Source organism: Sinocyclocheilus grahami, unplaced genomic scaffold, assembly GCF_001515645.1.
Source record: "Sinocyclocheilus grahami isolate Dianchi unplaced genomic scaffold, SAMN03320097.WGS_v1.1 scaffold225.1, whole genome shotgun sequence".
Lineage (NCBI taxonomy): Eukaryota > Metazoa > Chordata > Actinopteri > Cypriniformes > Cyprinidae > Sinocyclocheilus > Sinocyclocheilus grahami.
In genome coordinates this window covers 1,194,791-1,219,582 of record NW_015505404.1, presented here as the reverse complement: position 1 = coordinate 1,219,582, position 24,792 = coordinate 1,194,791, and the positions used below count along the sequence as shown (strand labels likewise).

The window sequence follows — 24,792 nt, the reverse complement described above, 5'->3', positions numbered from 1 at the left end:
TTGCTCAGAAATAATGAGAAAACATTAGGCACAGTGGCTAGAAACAGACAGAAATCACTGTAATAACATACAACTACTGTACCAATGCAATAAGAGAACTGTCACCATAACAACCAAGTACAAGTGTTTATTATTGGAACAGAGAGCGCAGTTCTCTCACTGTCAGTGTAACATGTAAATATGCATGCTATGTACCTATATATAAACTGTATCTTGTTATATATAATAGGCCTATCCTAAAATATCACTGAAGCCACTGAGATGGTGGCCAGGGGTCACTTGGAAGAAGCACGCCTGTGTGTGTTTTTAAAGTTCAAGGCCAGCTTTGATATCATGTAGCTTGTATTCTTCGTAGTACTAGCTCAAATTGTAAGATATAGATTTACGAATGTGTTTAGCAGAGTGTTTTAGAGCTTAGCATCCATTTCTCTCCTTCTCTAACACCTCCTCTTCTTTGTATACCATCATTGCTCTCCTTTCTCTCTTTCTTACTGTTTTCTGACATGTACTATGCTTATGTGGAGGTTAGAAAAACTGGATTTTGCCTTCCAAGTCTTGATTTCATGTCACTGTTTGTGCTAGAACAGTATCAGTGCAGCTGATGTAGACACATTACTATACCCCCCCGAAAAAGACACAGGTGTACACATTGCATACTAGAATATATTCCGAGAATAACTAGGAACACCTCAGCAAACCTCTAACAGCAAACGTAATCACATCAAGGTAATCCTACAGGAAAGGAGGATTTATTTCAGATAGAATATGCAAATATTCTTTGAATAATTCACACACAATCCTTTCTGTAGTCTTGCCCTGTTAACCATATATGAATACACAATTAAACACACAATTTTAGGTCTTACCCTCTTCTGTCTGCTCTCAGCAGCCGAGAGCTGGGCAGACATCCTCTCCTGCATCTTACGGCAATGGGCCATAACAGCTTCCAGCACAGTAATGGGATTCGCGCTAACAGGTCTGCGGTCCTTTGACCCCGTCCCTGACTCAAAGTCCCTCTGCAGGGCAAGGAACGGGTCCGTCAGACTGAACTGTCCATATTGCTCCTGCAGGAACACTTCTTTCCTACGAGCCTATGAAGAAAATAATACAATAGATTGGTGAGCTTATTTATAGGAACATCACATCCATTTTCTGGTTAAGACTGTATTTTTAATAGCTTTGCATATTCACAACTGTCTGTATGTACTATCAAAATCATCCTTGTTTGGACACATACATTTAAATATTTAGTTATGTTGGATATTCTGAATAATGTGAATACATTTTGATCATTACAGGAACACAGTATACAAGCTGTTCTGTTCAGCAGACCTATTTCCAGAAGCAAGAAAATTGGCATAGTGCTTACATAAGATAGGAAAGAGACCAAATTCTGATCAATATTTGAATATTCTTGTGCATGTACAGTAAACAAAGAAAACAACGAGAAACAGAAAACTTTAGGAGGTCAAGAGTTAAATACAAATCCTAGCATCATTATGATGCCAATGTGGTGCCTGTGGGATGCTGGCAAATCATTGTGAAATAACATAGAGCAATTATTACACATTATGTTCCCTTGGTAATGCAAGTACAGTAAGTGGTGGGTGAGAAGAAATGTCTTGCTGACTTAATGTGCTTTGGCCTAGAGACATGCAAGTCTCCAACCTCGCTCGTGATCTTGTGGATATCTGCTCTGGGAATTGTTCCGTCTTGGGAACTTTAGTGCACAAAAAATCGTGTACTATTAATTAAGGTAAACGTTAATAACAAAAGAAGCTTTTATGCTCTTCTACTCTCCGATGCACACATAAACCACATAATACATCCTCACACTCACACAGAGAGCAGGTTAGCACTTCTTCAGGGGTGATCATTAAGCCTGACGTTTACTTAGGCCGCGTCAAGACCAGCTGGTCATCTCAGCAGGGTCAGCAAAGGGCCAACCCTGTCATATAACGCCCCACAAATTAGATGTTTTCCTTGACACAAATCAACACAGAAGAGTGACGCTGTATTTCACTGCATGGAGATGCAACACAGATTCAGGGGCATAGCAACCATGTTAACTGTAACTTGGGTCAAGACAAGAGTCTAACCGGATGCATCTGCAGTGGGCCAAAAGTTGCATCTTCATCACAATGCAAGAAAAATTCTGTAAAAATAAGCAATTTTATTAGTAAAAGATTGTAAAATTCCTACCATAAAAAGTTACCTTACTATATTCAATGAAAACAGGAATAGATACAGTAGACAGGACATTGTTAAATGTACAGTTTTTGGAAGTGAAAATCAAGTAATCCTGTAATTTACAGTGGAAAAAATGCAAACTGACATTCCCTTGAGAATTCCTTCATTTGATGGTTTTTCATTTAATTGTTTATTCTTATTTTTTTGTTATTACTTATGTACATTTTGGGTTTTATGTTACCTCATATGTCGTTAAATTCATGTTTATTGCATTATTGTAGTGTCATGTTTGTTGTCATGAATGGTGTTTTATATTTGTGCATGTGACACTGTAAACCTTCCATAGATTAGTATTTGTGGAAAAGCTGTGATGAAGTTTGATTCATTGTGGCTTTTTTTTTTACCACCTGTGTTTTTATGATGGTTGTCACTATATTATAAAGGTACAAAACAGATTTAGTATTTTGGTGTATTAACATTATATCAGTTAATTTTATGTTTTTATAAGTTACATTAAATTTTTTAAAGTTACATTGAAGTTACATTTGTAAAACTGTTACTACCATATTTTCTTATAGTAAAGTTCTGGCCAAACAAAGATGCTGTTTCTTAACATAAATTTCATATTTTACAGTGTAAGACACAGATGATGTTAAATGATTACAAGAACATTACAAGTGACTCTGTCCTCACAAAACATGCTCAGTCTCAGACAACCCACTGGGCTGATCTAAACTACCCATCTGTCCTGGATAGGTCATGCTATAAAATGAACAAGCAGATCAAATGGGAAAGACAATCTACAAGTTTACTCTCTACAGGGTGTCCCTATTTAACACAGTCTGTGTAGTGGAAGCAGAAGGAATCATGCAAAGAGCACAAAGCATCCTGGAGGCTAATGGCCAACTATTGCCTAACCATAGAAGGAAATAATCAACCTACAGATGTACAAACACACACACACATACACATGCAACCCCTCAGATGGATGACTCTCATTGCAAGTGTCAGGATCAGTTTACTTCTGCTAAGTATCACGGCTTTCAAGTGCATAAAAGTTCTCTAAGTGAGTTGCTTTCAGTCCACTTAACACGAACAGACAGACCAGTGCTGGACCAGGCTTATTTCATTATGAGTGCAGTCTGCCATATAAGTGGAAAACAAAAGGAAGTGGGTGAGAAAAATTGGAGACAGTCTCAAATCAAAGGAATGTACATGGATGGATGATGTTTCAAAAAGACTGAACATTACACCACAGTCTACTACAGAATTATGATCAAGTGGAAAGGAATGATTCACCTTCACAATCCTTGTGGATTGGGAATTTCTCTTAAAAATACCTTTACCTTAAGTTTTACCCTAAGGAATACCAGAAAAAATGACTACCGTACCAATTTATCTAATATTATCAAACTGGATGAAAGGTTTTAGAGTGAAAAAAACCCGTCTAAGATTACAAAACAACACCTAATCCATCAGACCCATTGCTAATACTTAACAATGCTGTTGTTTTCCCACTAGAAATGATGCTGCATGTAAACTAAATAAAAACTTCCATCTTTAAAATGCCTAAGTTTAATATTTTATCCCAAATAATTTTTCTCAGAGATATGAAAATGTACTTTAGAGTAGGAATGACCCAGGAAGAACAGCATGAGCACAGCAGAAAGAGAAAGAGGAAATTAAAATATACTCCTGTTATTTTGACCAACAACTGTGAAGGAGCTAGTAAACACTGCAAAGTCTAGAGGAAAAGAGAGTGAGGAGGAGGCTGAGGGAAAGACTGAGAGCAAGAGAGAGAGCGAGAGATCTAAAGAGATGGAAGTCTGGAGGCGGGAGAAATGTCTGTGTGTCATGGCTGATAGAGAACGGAGGGCTTTGAGATTTTCAGCCATCTGGCACTTTTCTCTAGGCTTTCACAAATCTCTTCTATAATCACAGCGGCTGTGCCGTCCCTCCTCCTCCTTATGAACTACTTTATCTGTCCATCATGGATCACGGGGGTCAGGAGAAACATTCAACACATTGCGTGGTATTAAGAGTAAAGATGAGGCTATGGTGGAAGAAACTAGCCATAAAGAACAAAGAAGAGTTACATCTGACTGATATAATTATTGTTTGTGGAAAATCAGAACATAGCTGCTTTGTACAAAACACATCTGTTAATGCTCATACTAAAGCTTTAGTTATAATGCGGCCATGATTTAGTTGTCGCTCTCTATTATAATGTAGAAAGAAATTTCAATCTTTTAGGACATTAGGCATATATTTCTATTTTACCGCAGAGCAATTTATTATGACAGCTACAAGGTAAAACCCTTTTTTTTTGGCCTAAAGGTAAAACTTTAGGCCAAAATGTAACTTACCAAAATTACAAGAATATCAAAAGGGCCCTATCCTATACTTTTATTTTTTTTTCTTGGAAGCCCACTTATAATTTTATTCAAGGTTGTAATTTAGTTTTACACAACCCTTTTCACTCTTTCCTTTTAATTTAAAGGAATAGTTCTCCCTAAAATGAAAATTCCATCATTGTTTACAGACCCTCATGCCATTTACTGTGGAACACACACACACACAAAACCGTGAAGAACGTTGGGAATCAAACAACATTGGAGCCCATTGACTTCTATTGTACAGAGGAAAAAAAAAATCAAATATTTCTCAAAAAAACAAAAAAATTGGGGAACCAAAAAAACATTGGAGCCCATTGACTTCCATTGTACAGAGGGAAAAAAATTGTGAACCAAACAACATTGGAGCCCACTGACTTCCAAAAAAAAACAAAATCTAATATTTCTCAAAAAAAAAAAAAAAAAAAATTGGGGAACCAAAAAAACATTGGAGACCATTGACTTCCACTGTACAGAGGGGAAAAAAATTGGGAACCAAACAACATTGGAGCCCACTGACTTCCAATGTATGGAGGAAAAAAAAAACTCAAATATTTCTCCTCCCAAAAAAATCTTTTATTCATGTTTCACAGAAGAAAGAAAGTCAGCAGGATGTATACAAGTCAGACAAGTTTGGAACTATATGGGGTTGAGTAAATAATGACAGAATTGTATGAACTATGCTGTTATATGGAAGTTACTGTACATGGAGATACTTTCTTGCGTAAAAAAAGAACCTAAAAGAACATATTTTGAGAAATGTTTCTTTTTTGTGCATACAGTGGAAGTCTATGGTAACCAAAACACTGGTTATCACACTCTTCAAAATAACTTCTTTTGTGTTCTGCAGAAGGAAGTCATACAGGTTTGGAACAACATGAAGGTGAGAAAATGACTTTTCATTTTTGTGTGAACCATTTCTTTAATTTGGGCAGGCATATGCTAATGTGTGTCAAAATCATGGTGATTTGTGAATGACTCATTTTCTGGCATCCAAATGGCCCAGGTGGACTGGAGAGGAAGCAGGGAAAAGCTTATTGCCCATTAAATGTCAAGTCAAGTCATGTTTATTTGTATAGCCGTGTCCTAATCTGACTGGGTTTTTAGAGGCTGAATAAGACAAAAAAAACCTGTTGAAACTTCACAGACACTCTCTGCCAAGTCTTGAGCTTAAATTGTGTACACAGGCGTCCTGGTGGAGTTCAGGCAGGTCTCTGGTATTATTAGCATTAACCTTTACAGGCACGCGCTGGCTGAGTGAGGGGTCCAGGGCACACCGCCAAAGGGGAAAAGATGCTGAAAATGAGCAGAGAGAGAGAGCAGGACAAAGACTATTTGAGGGGAGTGACAGGGGATGACTGAATTGGTGGGAAACAAGGTGAGAAAGAGGCAATATACTATTTCCCTATGGTATCCACACCATAAAAAAAGCTTTCGCCTTTTCTTTTCTGAAAGGTAAAGTATCAAGTCACTTCCACCAAACTGATGCCAATTCAAGTGTCTCTATGTGAGCCACAAACCTAAAAATCTGCCGTCATCTTCCAGTAGATGCCCTGAGGCATATTACACCGACTAGTAAGGTTAACCCATGAGCAAGACGTTTCTGTGGGAGAAAGTGCTTTTTCTGTGTCGCTTCTGTTTGAATGTGAGTGTGCGTCCAAAGACTCTCACAAGGGGCCTTTCAATTAGATCAACACAGAGCTGGCTTTGTGGGCCAAGGACTTCCGCAGCTCTCCTAACCCAAATGCGACATCAAAAGGCATCAGGCTGATGGAGAGGAAGAGAGGAACGGAGAAGACTGTCTTGTGGCAGTCACATCTGAATGCTTGTGACTTACAGGCTTTCACAGGTTTTGAACATTTTCAGTTTTCATAGACAGATTTAATGGCTCCATATTGATGATGAGGCTGAATAGCATATGGTAGAGGCGACATCAAAAGGCATCAGGCTGATGGAGAGGAAGAGAGGAACGGAGAAGAAATGTAGTCTTGTGACAGTCACATCAGAGTAAAACACAATATTCACAGTTGGAGAGACTCTGAATGCTTGTGACTTACAGGCTCTGAACATTTTCAGCTTTCTGGGACAGATTGAAAAGCTCCATATTGACAATGAGTTGGAACAGCATATGGTATTTGGGCTGCACAATTAATCGAATTTCTAATCGCGATTACAATTATGGATGCCACAATTACGTAATCGTTCAAAGCGGCAATTAATCGTTCAAAGTCCACTTATGTTATTCTGCGTGCTTAAGATACGTTTTTTTCTTTCTACATGTTATTTTGAGGGTTTTTCCCATTATTTTAATTTTAGTTTTAGTATAACATTATAATACCATTATGACGAGTGGGTGCGGGGCCGAGAGCCGTGGGAACGGAGCGAGGCCGGTGGAGTAATTGCTAATGCACGACACCTTCGCCACTCACCGTTCTCGAGTCTCACGGAGGAGCGCCGGAAGGATAAAAGTAGGAGTGACAACAGTGAAAGCCGAGAGAGGACCAGCCCTGGAGTTTATTTTGTGTTTTGGTTTTGTTTGTGCACGACAGTCATCCGCGAGGGGCTGTCGTGCTATTTTGTGTTTGTTTATTTTATTATTAAAGTTTGTTTAAATGTCCGCCGGTTCCCGCCTCCTTCTTCCCGAACTACAAACTTTGGTTTGTAAAATAACAGGAGTATATTTTAAAATGGTTTACAACCATTCATATTTTTACTTTTTTATAATTTAAAGAATAAACCAATCTGATGTATAGTTGACATTTGAGGCTTAATACTATAGAAAAGCACTAAACGTTTTTCAGTTAGAGTGTTTTCAGTTTGTTTATTTTCATATAAAAATATGGCATGCAGTTGCATCAAACAATGGTATAAACATCATTCAACGTAAATTGTGATAATCGTAATTACAATTTCAAGGGAATAATCGACAATTATGATTTTTGTCATAATCGTGCAGCCCTATATGGTATAGGCCTGTATATTATTAGTTTCAGTAGAAAAATAGGGCACTAAAGGTTAAGGGTTCCTGTTTGGGGGGGGAAAGGGAGAGGATTGGGTCCACGGGGGAGAGAGAATCTGGGCAACCGAGCGGTCCCTACAGACCATCCCACCCCCATTCGAAAACCCCCAATACCAACCACCATCTGTCATGTACCCTCTCATACAAGCCACAATTTTGAGCCCTGATCAGATCACCTGACACCACATAGTATAACCCTTATTTGTCTAAGGTCAAAAAATAACATGCAACACCAAATGTGTCATTTACATGAAAGCATTTTTCTAGTATTATAAGGTCGTCTTAAAATTACATTTTATATTTGAACTAAATGCTGTTCTTTTGAACTTTCTATTAATCAAAGAATCCATGAAAACAGAATCCTAAAAAAATCTACAAAAACATTAAGAAGCACAACTGTTTCAACATTGAAAATTGAAAATAATAAATGTTTCTTGAGCACCAAATCAGCATTTTGGAATGATTTCTGAAGGATCATGTGAAACTGAAGGAGTAATTGCCATCAAAGGAAAAATTTACATTTTAAATTATATTAAAATAGAAATGTTATTGTAAACTGTAATAATATTTCAGAATATTGCTGTTTTACTGTGTTTTTGATCAAATAAATGCAGCCTTAGCAAGTATAAAAGACTTCTTTCAAAAACATTAAATTGTACCAATCATAAACTTCTAATATATTTATATTTAATATAAACTTTTGCCTTAATAAACTCCTAATTTGCAGCTTACTAATAGTTAGTAAGATGTTAGTAAAATGTTGTTAAGTTTCAGTATAAGGGACCTAAAATATAGTCAAGCAGAATAAGGCATTAATACAGTATGTGCTTTATAAGTAAACAGCCAATATGCTAGTAATATGAATGCTGCTTAATAGTAAGATTTGGTCCCTAAAATAAAGTGTTACCATATATTTAATTGAATTATGTAATTAAAAATTGTATTGCCAGCTATGTTCAGACAGATGTTCAGAAATGTATTTATGGTTGCTTAATTTACCTGCACTTTGCTATTGGCAGGTGTCATAAAAAAGGTTGTTTTTTCCCCAATAATTGCACTTTTTGGAGTATCTCCTGTTGATGGTTTATATAATAAGCATCATGCCGATATTATTGCTTTTGCCTCATTGACAGCCAGAAGGCGAATTCTGCTTCATTGGAAATCCTTGTGCCCTCCTGCTAATTTTTCTTTGTTGAAGGACTTAATGTCTTTTCTACATTTGGAAAAAATTAAACACTCCATTTGAGACTCTGTTAATTAATTTAATAAAAAGTGAAATCCTATGCTTTTCTTTGTTGAGACCATACCTTCATTATAGATCTATAATCCCCCCCCCCTTTGCTCCTTTTCTTTTCTCTCTTTCTCCCCTTTAGTTTATGTGGGATAATTTGGGTTGGGTAGGGATAAGGGTGATGTTCTGGTTATTTACATAATTGTATTAATTTATTGTTATGGATGTTTAAAGGGGTCATATGATGCGATTAAAATTTTTCCTTTCTCTTTGCAGTGTTACAAGCTCTTGGTGCATAAAGAAGATCTTTAAAGTAGCAAAGACTAAAGTCTCAAATCGATATTTAAAGATATTCTTTATAAAAGTTAAGAGTCAACCACGCCTACCTAAAACGGCTCGTTCTAACACGCCCCAACATGTCTACGTCACGATGTGGGAAGATTTGCATAACGCTGCCCAAATGTTCACGCAAAGAAAGGCGGCGTAACTTTGATTCTCGCTGTAGTATTTTTGCTGCCGCCGCCATGTTGTGAAGACGCGGTGCGTTTCGTTATGAAAGCTAAACTACTTTGTTTGGCCTTCCAAAAGAGGACACAACTAGAACAGAACAGTTCAACCCAAATATTCAGATGTGTGCAGTGTATTTTATGGAGGACGAGGACTGTTTCCTGGAAGAGTAGCCTACAATGCCGGTGTCTGTTTCTATAAAGTGGGGCAATTCCAAATTTGCAAGGACAGTCTGGAGCTACATGTCTCATAGCCTGTAAGTACATTTTCATATTTAAAGAATTTGCCTAAAAAGACACATTATAATCTGTAATTATGTGCCCACTGGATGCAACAAATGCCTCGTTTATAATGGGTTTTTACTGGCGTACTGGCGTCGCTCCGGCCGGACACGGCATCAACAGTATGTGAGGGGCGTAACATTTCTGTCTCACGCTTGAGGTATTCGGCCAATGACAACACACTGGATAGCTGACCAATCAGAGCACACCTCGCTTTTCAGACCGATGAGCTTTGTAAAAATCGACACGTTTCAGAAAGGCGGGGCATAGAGGAGAAACAATAATTTAATCAAAGAATCCATGAAAACAGAATCCTAAAAAAATCTACAAAAACATTAAGAAGCACAACTGTTTCAACATTGAAAATTGAAAATAATAAATGTTTCTTGAGCACCAAATCAGCATTTTGGAATGATTTCTGAAGGATCATGTGAAACTGAAGGAGTAATTGCCATCAAAGGAAAAATTTACATTTTAAATTATATTAAAATAGAAATGTTATTGTAAACTGTAATAATATTTCAGAATATTGCTGTTTTACTGTGTTTTTGATCAAATAAATGCAGCCTTAGCAAGTATAAAAGACTTCTTTCAAAAACATTAAATTGTACCAATCATAAACTTCTAATATATTTATATTTAATATAAACTTTTGCCTTAATAAACTCCTAATTTGCAGCTTACTAATAGTTAGTAAGATGTTAGTAAAATGTTGTTAAGTTTCAGTATAAGGGACCTAAAATATAGTCAAGCAGAATAAGGCATTAATACAGTATGTGCTTTATAAGTAAACAGCCAATATGCTAGTAATATGAATGCTGCTTAATAGTAAGATTTGGTCCCTAAAATAAAGTGTTACCATATATTTAATTGAATTATGTAATTAAAAATTGTATTGCCAGCTATGTTCAGACAGATGTTCAGAAATGTATTTATGGTTGCTTAATTTACCTGCACTTTGCTATTGGCAGGTGTCATAAAAAAGGTTGTTTTTTCCCCAATAATTGCACTTTTTGGAGTATCTCCTGTTGATGGTTTATATAATAAGCATCATGCCGATATTATTGCTTTTGCCTCATTGACAGCCAGAAGGCGAATTCTGCTTCATTGGAAATCCTTGTGCCCTCCTGCTAATTTTTCTTTGTTGAAGGACTTAATGTCTTTTCTACATTTGGAAAAAATTAAACACTCCATTTGAGACTCTGTTAATTAATTTAATAAAAAGTGAAATCCTATGCTTTTCTTTGTTGAGACCATACCTTCATTATAGATCTATAATCCCCCCCCCTTTGCTCCTTTTCTTTTCTCTCTTTCTCCCCTTTAGTTTATGTGGGATAATTTGGGTTGGGTAGGGATAAGGGTGATGTTCTGGTTATTTACATAATTGTATTAATTTATTGTTATGGATGTTTAAAGGGGTCATATGATGCGATTAAAATTTTTCCTTTCTCTTTGCAGTGTTACAAGCTCTTGGTGCATAAAGAAGATCTTTAAAGTAGCAAAGACTAAAGTCTCAAATCGATATTTAAAGATATTCTTTATAAAAGTTAAGAGTCAACCACGCCTACCTAAAACGGCTCGTTCTAACACGCCCCAACATGTCTACGTCACGATGTGGGAAGATTTGCATAACGCTGCCCAAATGTTCACGCAAAGAAAGGCGGCGTAACTTTGATTCTCGCTGTAGTATTTTTGCTGCCGCCGCCATGTTGTGAAGACGCGGTGCGTTTCGTTATGAAAGCTAAACTACTTTGTTTGGCCTTCCAAAAGAGGACACAACTAGAACAGAACAGTTCAACCCAAATATTCAGATGTGTGCAGTGTATTTTATGGAGGACGAGGACTGTTTCCTGGAAGAGTAGCCTACAATGCCGGTGTCTGTTTCTATAAAGTGGGGCAATTCCAAATTTGCAAGGACAGTCTGGAGCTACATGTCTCATAGCCTGTAAGTACATTTTCATATTTAAAGAATTTGCCACTGACTATTCAAACGTGAATTTTGAGCAGTGTAGAGTAGAGCTTGTTGTTTGTCGCTTCTTCAATCACAAATGCAGACATGGTTATATGTATACGCAGCGCGATACGCAACGCAACACGTAAAAAGACAGTATAAGTCATTATAATCAGTAATTATGTGCCCACTGGATGCAACAAATGCCTCGTTTATAATGGGTTTTTACTGGCGTAACATTTCCGTCACACGCTTGAGGTATTTGGTCAATCACAACGCACTGGATAGATGGCCAATCAGAGCACACCTCGCTTTTCAGAACGATGAGTTTGTAAAAATCGACGCGTTTCAGAAAGGCGGGGCATAGAGGAGAAACAATAATCTACATTTTGTGGAAAATAATGTGTTTTTTTAACCTTAAACCGCATAAACACATTGCATTACACCAAATACACAAAATAATGTTCTTTTTAGCAACGTCATTAAGACCCCTTAAAAAAATAGCAGGTTGTGTTGATTTTCACATATGCCAATGTATATGTTGTAATTTAAGAATCTGCATAATAAAAAAAGTTAATTTTTGACCTTGTTTGTAGCTTGTAGCAGCACATTTCTTCAGTAGGTTTTCTATCAGTTTACCTCTGAGGATATGAGGATGTGACAGACATATTATTCTCATGACATCTGTTCAAGCAAAATAAAGCCTGTGGCTGAGTAAACAACATTGTGCCGTTTGTCAAATTTCTATTAAAAGTACCAATCTAATTAATGAGACGCTGCTGACTGAAGCAGAGCTGACAGAGTCAGAGACAAAATCAATAACAAACAATTCAGGCAACAAGGAAATCCTGCACTTTTAATTAGCTCTCTATAAAACTATCCAGCAGGGAATGTCAAACCAAACTTGATCCCTATCGACAGGAATTAAAGTTAACATCAAAATAACAGGACACGGATGTAATATAGAAACGTTACCACAGCACTGCTCATGAAGTGAAGAGGAACTGTCATACTCCCACATACATATTCACTTCTGGGTCAGATTCATATTAAGCTCAAGGCGCTGCTTTACTCTGATGTGAAACACTCACACACACAGACAACGTCTTCCCTATGGGATTCACTTATGGAAATCTATTCAAGCTTTTGCTGCATATATCCCAAATGCAGCCTGACATCTTCTGTATGGATAAGCAACAGAGACGGGGTTGGACTAAACCATATTTAAAGATATGGGTGAATTTATTTGACCTGGAATAAACACATTATACACATATACATGCTCAAACCTCGTTTATAATGGGTTTTTACTGGCGTAACATTTCCGTCACACGCTTGAGGTATTTGGTCAATCACAACGCACTGGATAGATGGCCAATCAGAGCACACCTCGCTTTTCAGAACGATGAGTTTGTAAAAATCGACGCGTTTCAGAAAGGCGGGGCATAGAGGAGAAACAATAATCTACATTTTGTGGAAAATAATGTGTTTTTTTAACCTTAAACCGCATAAACACATTGCATTACACCAAATACACAAAATAATGTTCTTTTTAGCAACGTCATTAAGACCCCTTAAAAAAATAGCAGGTTGTGTTGATTTTCACATATGCCAATGTATATGTTGTAATTTAAGAATCTGCATAATAAAAAAAGTTAATTTTTGACCTTGTTTGTAGCTTGTAGCAGCACATTTCTTCAGTAGGTTTTCTATCAGTTTACCTCTGAGGATATGAGGATGTGACAGACATATTATTCTCATGACATCTGTTCAAGCAAAATAAAGCCTGTGGCTGAGTAAACAACATTGTGCCGTTTGTCAAATTTCTATTAAAAGTACCAATCTAATTAATGAGACGCTGCTGACTGAAGCAGAGCTGACAGAGTCAGAGACAAAATCAATAACAAACAATTCAGGCAACAAGGAAATCCTGCACTTTTAATTAGCTCTCTATAAAACTATCCAGCAGGGAATGTCAAACCAAACTTGATCCCTATCGACAGGAATTAAAGTTAACATCAAAATAACAGGACACGGATGTAATATAGAAACGTTACCACAGCACTGCTCATGAAGTGAAGAGGAACTGTCATACTCCCACATACATATTCACTTCTGGGTCAGATTCATATTAAGCTCAAGGCGCTGCTTTACTCTGATGTGAAACACTCACACACACAGACAACGTCTTCCCTATGGGATTCACTTATGGAAATCTATTCAAGCTTTTGCTGCATATATCCCAAATGCAGCCTGACATCTTCTGTATGGATAAGCAACAGAGACGGGGTTGGACTAAACCATATTTAAAGATATGGGTGAATTTATTTGACCTGGAATAAACACATTATACACATATACATGCTCAAACACACACACAATATTCCCATATGTTACATAAATGTACCACTTAGGGCATTTTCCGTACTGTGTACAATGTGAAGCAATGAATCACGACCAACCCTGATTTTTCCTTCCTGTCAAAGTCAAAGCAACACGGCTCAAACATTCGAGTTCAGCCCCGCAAGGAGCTCTTACATAAACAGGTCACAGCAGCCACTCATTGGCATTTACAGCAGAGAAAAGCACCAGAAAAAAGATTATTTGAAGAGATTGAGCTCAGAAGCTGTTACCACAAATGAGTGAATCATCAAGTCACAAGTGAAAGGCAAAGCTAAGTAACCCCAGCGTGCTATAATGACAAGTGCTTGTTAAGCATACATTGAGGTTTTCACACAAACAAAACCATACATTAACTTCCTTACAGGACGCACTTAGGAAGATTAAACCACATGCCACAGCTGCACACACCACACATAAACCAAGACACCTGCTGACTGGCTGACAAGAGGCCCACAATATATACAGTGGGTACGGAAAGTATTCAGACCCCCTTAAATTTTTCACTCTGTTATATTGCAGCCATTTGCTAAAATCATTTAAGTTAATTTTTTTTCCTCATTAATGTACACACAGCACCCCATATTGACAGAAAAACACAGAATATTTAAAACAAAAAATCATTTGTATCATTACAAATTTCTTTACTGTCACCCTTGATCAATTTTAAGTGTCGTTGCTAAATAATGTTTTTGGCGTTTTATTGACAGTAAGTAGACAGGAACATGGGAGAGAGAGGGGGATGGGATCGGGAAAGGTCCGCCAGCTGGGACGCGAATTCGGGACACCTGAAGCACAACGGCACTGTATGTCGGCACACCGCTCAAGAGGCTACTGGTGCTGACAAAAAGTATTCATTTCTAAAAAAAATTAATTTAAAAAAATAAAATCTGGGCAGTAACTGATTATATGATATCTGGATTACATAATCAGATTTTAAAAAATTAATAATTACATTTAAATTATTCATAATCAGACTATGGTTACTTTGGAAGACAAAATGGCAGTTTTCTTTCTCTTTGTATTTTTATATCAATGTGGTACAAGATTATCCTATTCAAACCAATGTGATGATAGATAGATAGATAGATAGATAGATAGATAGATAAGATAGATAAGATAGATAGATAGTTTTACACATTAATATAAAAACTAAACATCAACAACTAATGATTGACTACTAGGAAAGAGCCCATTTTCTCAAGATCCATCCTCCACAGAAATCCCCCACATATGAGGAGCATTTATAGCGATGCCATTATATAAGAAAGGCATACAGCCTTTAATTATTTAACACTGCTGAACGCATGAGGGTTTGGTAGGGGGTTGGTTGGGGGACGGTTGAGGAATGGTGGGGTTTTCTCCCACAGAGTCATTGAAACAGAGCTTGAGAGGGTGTCTGTGTATTTCCGCCACTAGATCGACAGGCACTGCTGGAATGCTAAAATTGGTCATGCCTCTCTAATGATGTTTGTGGCCTATTTTAATGACCCTCTCGAATGAACCACATTTCTGTGTGGTGCTCCACAGACCAATCTATGAAAATCCAATAAACGTGTAAACCCATAGCCTGCATACAAACTCACAGATTCAGCCGCTCAGGCATTTTGATGCAAGTTTCCTCAAGCAAAACAAGAATCACAAACATGTATGATTCAGATGACACACAAAGAGTATCTTCTATTTGAACTGCACTACATTACAGGCACGTATGATGAGGCAGCTCCATTTTGAATGACACTATTTGTTTTCCTCAAGCAGCTAAAACGAGCACAAAATGGATGACTACTTTTTCATAAATATGTCAGCTTATTTCAACCAGCCAATGAATAAAGCATTGCACCATACAATATACTGCAAATACTACTTGTTTCTTTACCAGAACTGATTCTTGCACCAGTCCAGAAAATTAATACCTGCCCTGACTTGGTAAAATATTCAGGAGAATAGATATTCGTTGCTATATCCATGAGCCTGAGGCATCATATACTAGATTATATATGTCTGCTTAGCCTTCAGGGTAGCTTAATAGAACAAACATATTTATTTTAAGGATGTACTTAATGTAGTCTGAGGGGAAGCACAAGTCTGTGCCACATTTTGGGCTGATAGTAAATTCTCACACACATAAAGCTCAGGAATTCAAGAGTGAAAAGAAAGTCTCTTAAAGTCCAATGAAATCAAAATATGAGTTTTGTGGTGTTTAGTCTGTTAGCTCCGGAGCCATATATATGTTAATTTACTCCTAGAAGTTGACAAAATGCATTTTTACTTTTAAAAATAGGAGACCCAGGGCAGTGGAATGGAAAAAACATCAAACTGAAAAAGGTCAAGAGAAGCATTTAAAAAAAAAAATAATAATTTTACCTTCTTGATATCATTTGAAAGGGACTAGCAAGTTGCAAATCATAGTTCACTGCTGACATAATGTTCAAAATAAAAAGAGATGATCCCATCCAAACTTTCTGTTTCAAAAGGAAGTTGGTCAACACAGAAAAACAAAGCTACATTCTGCAAGCAATTTCATGGTATAAGGACAGGTCACATTTGAAATAATGTTTTCATTTCATACAGTAATAGAGATGTCCAGCCCTGTTCTTGAGGAGGTAACTAAGGTTGTCATGAAATGTAATAACCACAGCTTTGACAACAACAGAGTGCTCGATGAAATATAAGGACATAAATGGTTGAGGTGGGGAAGGAGGCTGGCAGAGGACCAGTAACCGGCATTCAGCTCTCAGTGAGAAACAGCTCCTGCCTCATTTCGGTTTGGCTGTTGAGTTTCGAGGAAGGAAAAAGAAAGGTGGTGTGGCGGAGTAGTTCAACATCTGGGCTCATAACCCAGCAGTTTTAAATCTCAGACAAGGTGATTAGGGGCCCACAGATAACAATGTAAGATGCAGTGCAATAGACAAAGATGCTTTAATAGCAGTATTTTAAAGGGGATGCTTTTAAAGGCAGCCAGTTATAAGGGTAAGCAAGGACACTTACCTTTCTGTTCACCAAGGACTACGGACAGCAATTTGTATGCTAGAAGGATCTAGTCTCAGCCTAATTTCAGAACAGCGTCATATCTCCTCAGACAGTGGGAAGGACAAAACATCCCCAGAAGGGCTACACATCAACAAAGGCCTGCTTGTTCTGGATACTACTGAAGTCTGTCACAATGACTCTAACCCATCATGACTGCAATATAGAACAACAAAGAGATAAAGCAACCTCTGACCTACATATTTAAACCAGGCTGATTAAACCAGACATTTTACAAGTAGCAACAGTTTGCTATGCACATATTATACCATTTGAAATGTTGGGGGTGGTATAAGATTTTTTTATGTATTTGAAATAGGTCACCAAGAATTTATCTGATGTAAAACAATAAATAAAAAAAAGTAATATGTGATTATAATTTATGTAACTGTAATGTAATTTATGTAATTGCACATAAATGTAATGTATTCCTGTGATAGCCAAGCTTAACTCAGTGTTACATGATCCTTCAGAAATCATTCCTAAATTGCTGAATTGTTGCTCAAGAAACATTTTTTATTATTATCAATCCCCAAAACTGTTTCATAATTTCGTGGATTTGTTAATGAATAGAAAGTTCAAAAGAACATTTATCTTTGTGACTGAAGAAAGAAAGACCTGAACATCTTGGATGGCATGATAGGGGTGAGTACATTTTTAGGAAATTTATATTCTGGAAGTGAACTAATCCTTTCATCATCATAAACTATTAAATTTTCTGCTAACAAAAACAAAACGGCAAGAGATGAGAGTACATTCTGTTCAGTATGTGGCACGCTGTCAGCTGTCTAAATATTAAAAATACACAAAATAATTTCAGGGTAGTGAAAATTACACATAGCAGGACATAATTACTTCGTACAAAACAACATGCCATATTCAACAGACTGTATTCTCATATCTCACAGCTTTCTTTTGCGTCAAATTAACATACTTTCTACTCTGTTTATCTGCCACCGCAAACAAAATATATATTAATTTTCCCTCTTGAGTGATACCATTTCTGTACCATCTGGTTTAATATTTAATATTAACTTTTGTGGCAATATACAGTTCAAAAATACCAAACCTAATAGAGTAAATCTGCCACATTATGGTGCATCAGGACTTCAATGTGATAGCTTAACAATAGATATTGGTGCATCTGTGTGCTGTTAGGCTGTGGCAACATTTCCACATCATAACCCTAATCTCTCTCAAACAGAGCCTGGTGGAGCGGCGGCTGTCACATCAACAAGGCTGGTCTTCAGCTGGCCTGCAGCCAGAAATAACAGCGAGTTAACATGGTGCCCATGACCCAAGTGCTCACTCAAACAACTAATCACCCAAACGGGATGCTCCCTGCCACCGTGCCATCACATTTAACAACATCATGTTCAAAACAACACAGCCAAGTATGTGCTGGCCTCCTTTAGCCTCGGCTAAACCAAATTTAAAATCAATTCTGACATTTCCAAATACTCAAATGAATTGTTTTTCTGAACTTTCTTTACTTCTGCCTGTTGAACACGAAGACCTCTGTATGTATTCCCACCTACTATATTTGATGACTCAGTTGACTTCGTAAAACGGTGGTCACCCCCTTCTTTCACTTCTGCACACAGCTGCACTAAAAAGCTTGAAACATACTGGTTCAGCGCTCTTTTCTAGTGAGTCTTCCTTAAATGTTCAGGCAAAACTAAAGCAATTAGGGTAAAAGCAAACAAAATGGCTGACTCATATGCTTGCGGTTCTTGATTTATTCTGCTTAAGATTTCCAGTATTTTGCAATGATTCTTTAGCTTTCATGTTTACAAATGATTGAGGGTGCACTTCTAAATAAATGGGAGGGTGCTGGAAAATACCTTGGATGGGGGTCTATAAATTCAATAGATTTTCAACTGTTTGGATAGTGTTCTCATAACATGCGCTTCTGTCCATCCATCCAGTCACCCACCCACACAAACACTCGGCTGACTGTTCTCAGCCTCACCGAATGGCAGCACGAGGATCAGCTAAGCTGCTCTTACAGACACGTGCATGTGGAATTACGGTTCTGCTTCTTGTATTTGACAGATAGAATATAAAATGTGGTGGAAGGGAGGAGGGAAAGAGAGAGAGAGAGAGAGATAGAAAGATAGAGAGTCAAATACCCTGACACAACACAAACAGCTCCAAGATGTTCTCTTTGATTTGCATGCAACATTAAGATACCTATATACAGAGCTAGAGATAATGTCCAAAATTACCTGCTAATGGTAATATAAATATAATATAAACAAATAATAAAAATAATATAAATATAATATAATTAATAAAATATTCAGATACTTACAGTTGTGCTCATAAGATTACATACCCTTTGCAGAATATGCAAATATTTTAATAATTTTAACTAAATAAGAGGGATCATGAAAATTGCATGCTATTTTTATTTAGAACTCTCCTGAATAAGCTATTTCACAAAACACATGTTTATATATACTCAACAAGACAAAATAATAACTGAATTTTGAACCCCCCCCCGTTCAAAAGTTTACATACCCTTGAATCTTACTACTATGTGTCATTTCCTGGATGATCCACGACTGTCTTTCTGTTTTGTGATAGTTGTTCATGAGTCCCTCGTTGGTCCTGAGCAGTTCAACTGCCTGCTGTTCTTCAGAAAAATCCTTTTGTTTTCCAGCATCTTCTGCATATTTGAACCCTTTCCAACATTGACTGTATGATTTTGAGATCCATCTTTTCACAATGAGCCTGAGCGGCCATATTAAGTGTTGCATTTTTCACCATTCAAAACTATACGAGTGACACGTCTTGGGTATTCTACAGTCTTTGAATGTTTCCCAGAAGACAAAATAAGTACAATTTACCCTGATCATCCATCCAATTCAAAAAGTTTATTTTTCTGAAGAACAGCAGGCAGTTGAACTGCTCAAGATCAACAAGGGACTCATGAACAACGATCACAAAACAGAAAAACAGTCGTGGATAATTCAGGAAACGACACATAGTATTAAAGGGGTGGTTTACTGTTTTTTTTCTAGGCTTGATTGTGTTTATGGGGTGCAGTCTAACGTGTTAATGCTTAGTTAAAAAAAAAAAAAAAAACTCTAATTTGCCTTTATTCTACACCGCTATGTCACTTCTCCCATAAAAGCTCTTTGGTTGTATTGTAAACAATGGCGTCATCTATATCGCTTATCTGTTTGAGCACGATTGAGACGCAGAGGATATTAGTGAAGAGGAACGCACAGAACCTGTGCAAGCATGGCTTTTAATGGTATGTTTTTTTATTGTTGTTGTCTCATACTTTTAGATACGCTGTTATTTGTAAATGCTACTGCTTCTGTAAGCTTTTAATATACGGTTTTATTTAAAGCTGATTAAAGGTTTAATACAGTACGGCAACCGCATGCGCGTCCATGTATAACGCTTCTCATAGCTATGTGAAAATAAGTGTATAATTGGAACAGTTCATTGTTGGAGCTGAGCTGAATGAAAGAGAGAGAGAGAGAGATGCAGAGCGTGTACAGGGGAACTCGAGGAACAGTATTGAGAACCGCTGCTTTAGAACATTGATTTTGAAACGTGTGAATCCATTAGAATCATTAGAAGACAGAATCACGATTCATATATGAATAGATTTTTACGTGCACCTCTAGTTTTCTCTTCCTCTTCTCTAAAGCAGCGCAGCATGGCCTCACCCCCTTCGTTGCATGTTCCCGGGGCGGGGTTTGTGATGTCACAAACCTGGGAAGTAACTCATTGTAGTCCCTACGAGCCATTTTTGTAGGCATTAAACTGGCAGAATTTTAAAAGACGATATGCCCGTTTGCATTGAACTTTCAGCGCCGCAACTTTGCAGATATTTTTTATGCTCAAACATTAACATTACACACTAACTAACGTTAAAAAAGTGAAATCGCAATCAACCACCCCTCTAAGATTCAAGAGTATGTAAACTTTTGATCGGGGTCATTTTTATAAATTCAGGTATTATTTTGTCTTGTGGAGAATATATAAACATCTGTTATGTGAAATAGCTTATTCAGGACAGTATTAAATAAACAATAACATGCAATTTTCATGACCCCTCTTATTTTGTTAAAATTATTAACATTTTGTGTGTGTGTGTGTGTGTGTATATATATATATATATATATATATATATATATATATAATTTAAAAAATATATACATTTTCTGAAATATACAGATAACTATATATACTCAGAATAACAACATGTATATCTTTAGATCCACAATTACCTGTTAAAGTTGATATGAAAGTATTAAATTATAATTAAAATAAAATATGATTTATTTGTTTTATTTATACAAAATACAATTTTAAATAAATATTCAGACAAATATTCAGCCTCCCTGAAGAGCTACAGACAGTGTTCAAAACTGTAATGTAATATAATATAATACAAAATTACCAATTACTAATTAAAATAAAATACAGAACATACAAAATACTATATAATATAATTTCTTAAAAATATAATAAGATAAATATTCCAAAACTATACATATATAGAAGATAGAGTCTTCAAAATTACATGCTATTGGTGATATAACAATAATATTTTAATCATTTATATACAAAATATAATTTAATTTAAGCCCTATGCTGCAGTTCCCTGGGTTACTGGGCAGTACTGATTTGGGGATTGGCGAGTGTTAATTTTGGCCCTTGTACACAGACAACAGTGTGTTTATGTGCTATTTTTATCAGTCACACAGGGAAATCATTCTTACCATCCACCACACAAAAAGAATGTATCGAAATGTATGACGCTCCCCATAATAGCCATGTGAACGTGAACTGGGGCAAAAAATCCAGTAAATATGCATTCACATCAGAGGCTAAACATGTTCACTGTCACAAACAATCACTCATATGCAAGCAGAGAAAGCAGCACTGAACTGCTATCTCTGAACCTGTATCCAGTTTCATTTAGTGATGATGACCTGACACTAGCTCACGTGGCAGTGCCAGAGAGTGTATTCAGAAGCTAAACGGCTCCATCTAATCATAGCGGCATAGGCACAAAGCAGCCAATCACATTAGTGCTGAAGCAACCAGACTACACAACTCCAGTCCAGTTTGTCTATTATTCCAAGTCAGGTTTTTGCCTAGGCTCTTATGTTTTGGTGAAACAAAACCTGGGGGGTATTTCAAAAAGCAGGTTATGTGACATATCTGGGTATGTTTGAGGATAAGCGAGCGGATAACCTCAGCATTCGGTTCCAAAATCGGAGGTTACTTTCAGGGTAAGTAACCATAGTAACTTGCTCTCTGAAGATAGCCTGCTCTGGAGCAGGTTATGTTCCAGGGTTAGTTCACTTCAGCGCAAGTGTGATCTACTGACGAGCCTTCAGTGGGCGTGACAGATAGCGCACAACATTATATAATATTACAATATGTAATATAGCATATTTGTATGATATGTTAATGATGAAGCGCAAATATAAGTAATAAATAAGGTAATATATTATTCTAATATGGTTATTATATTTATTTTATTGGCATATATAACAGTTATCTGTATAAATTATAAAACACTATGACAAGGTAATTTTTAATTTATTATATTATATATATTTATTTATTACATTTTATATTATCATCTCACACACGGATCAGCATTTTCTATAATGTCTAAATTCTAAATCAAAATACATATCTGATATGACTTAATATATAATTAGCATCAAACAAATAATATAATTCATATTCTCAAGGATTAAACATTAAACAGAAAAAAAAACGACCAATGAACAAAAGAAGAAGAAAGAAACAGCATGGCATGCTTATTCTTAGCATCCGTTTCCATAGTGACTTGTCGATTCGTCGCTCGGTTGAGAATGTCTTGAATCTTAACCAGGAACATACTTTTGAGTTGAATGAACTAACTCCCAGACGAGTTTTTGGAACCACATACCTCGAGTAAGCAAGGTTTGGGGTTAATCAACCGAAAGTTCAAGATTTAGCTGACGGTAAGTTACACCCCTGGTCTCAACAATGAAAGTAAGCTAAAAAGAAAAGGAGAATATCTGTGAACTTTTTGGCCCTAGAGGTACACACAGGCTCTGTTCCAAAACCTAGAGAACTGCCTACATAGGCAGCATTTTAAGGCATTTAATGACATGTTCCTAATGTGAACACTGTCTCATAAGACTTCTTTTGGCCAAATGCAGCATCACATGTATCCTAGAGCGCAATCCCACAAAGCTCAGTGAAACAAAAAACGGCGGAGGAAGTGAGATAAATGTTAAAAAATATATTCACCTAAGGTTTCGTTTGATTAAAATGGGCTACCCAATATTTATATGCCATTTTATGCTGATTAGAGCATTGTGGAGTTAGCTTAGCAACATGCTAACAGCAAACTCTCTTGATATTAATGGTGAACCAGTCAAACACTGTTTATGACACAAGGAGTTGCTGCCTATAGTGTTTTAAATCAGTCACTAATGGGGTTTAATTTCAAGAAGGGGTTAAGATATGGTCACATTTGTTAAAGTTTGGCAAAACCGTCCTTTGTCTATAGTCAATAGTGTTGAAATGACTGGATTTCACTGCGAAAAAAATGCACAACGTTGGTAAATGTGACCGAACCTTTAAAAAAGGAAGTTTGAGAGGTTTCAGAACAGCGACATGCTGTTTCTTGTTACAGTGAAGAACCTATTAACTATCCAACAGAATTTAACCTTCTGACAAATTATGCTAAGTGTTAAAGAAACCATGAGGGGTTGATTAATACGCACTACCAGCTTCCCCAACTACTGAAAAGTGAACAGTTTGGCAATGATAAATCTAGTGCTAACCCACCTTAACCAGCATGGACACTCATTCTAGTTTTAGCCTGTTTTTCTTTTTCAACAAGAATAACATAATGGCAAACGTATGTGGAGAAGATTAACTAATAAACAACACTGTGACAGAAAAGTTACCCTGTAGTCCTGCCATTGTACACAGACCAGCCATTACTCCACTTGACACTTCTGGCTTTATGAATGGAAATAAGGACACTTGAGATGTAATGGCTTGTGAGCATCTGTATTCTGTATCCAGATGTCCATATGGGACTGTTGACGGTTTCAAAGTGATCTGTCTGCACTAAAAACCATCCATTTGTCTTGCAATGAACTTTACTGTACAATGCGAAATGACACTGGCCCAAAAACTAAGCTGATGTGACTGGATTTAAATGGACTGGCTCTGAACTCAAGTCCAAGGGTTTGTAGGCATGTGACTCCACAGTTAATCTGCTTATGTCCCACCATTGTTTCTGATGAAAAACGATACATTGCACACAGCTTTTTCAGCTCGCTAATTAATCGCACAGCTTCTTAATAATGCATAGGATTGCTGCTTTCATCTCTCATGTATCAAATGCAATATTTACAGTATGGCCTAGAAAATAAACAAAATGTCATTATTTGGCTTTTTTAAATTGGTATGTCTTAAAGTCAGTATATACGTGTTTGGCCCTATCACTATCTCCCTAAGGAAACAAACAAGACCATTGTGCTCAAACTGGTTGCTGTGGAAAGGGAATGAGGGATGAGGAAGGGAGAAAAAGAGATAGTATATCCGCAGGAGGAAAACCAGCTGGGAAATACTTGCAGCCAAGGGAACAGAATAACAAAAAGAGCAGCCTCAAAAATGCATGGAAACCACCCCAGAGCAAAGCGGAAGAGGGTGAATGACCCAAGCGAACATCACAGACCTAAATAAACTAAGCAAAAAAGAGACAGGAAGGGAGACTGAGATGGAGAGACAGAAAATGTGCCCAT

At 36.9% G+C, this 24,792-nt stretch overlaps 1 protein-coding gene across 1 annotated transcript in view; it reads right to left on the bottom strand.

Annotated features, from left to right (window-relative positions):
• Positions 1–24,792, bottom strand: part of LOC107596990 (cortactin-binding protein 2-like) — a 47,869-nt gene that overhangs the window by 18,048 nt on the left and 5,029 nt on the right. The window contains exon 3 of the mRNA XM_016287875.1: positions 867–1,091. Coding sequence (XP_016143361.1) covers positions 867–1,091 — 225 coding nt within the window. The remainder of the gene's footprint in view (positions 1–866; positions 1,092–24,792) is intronic.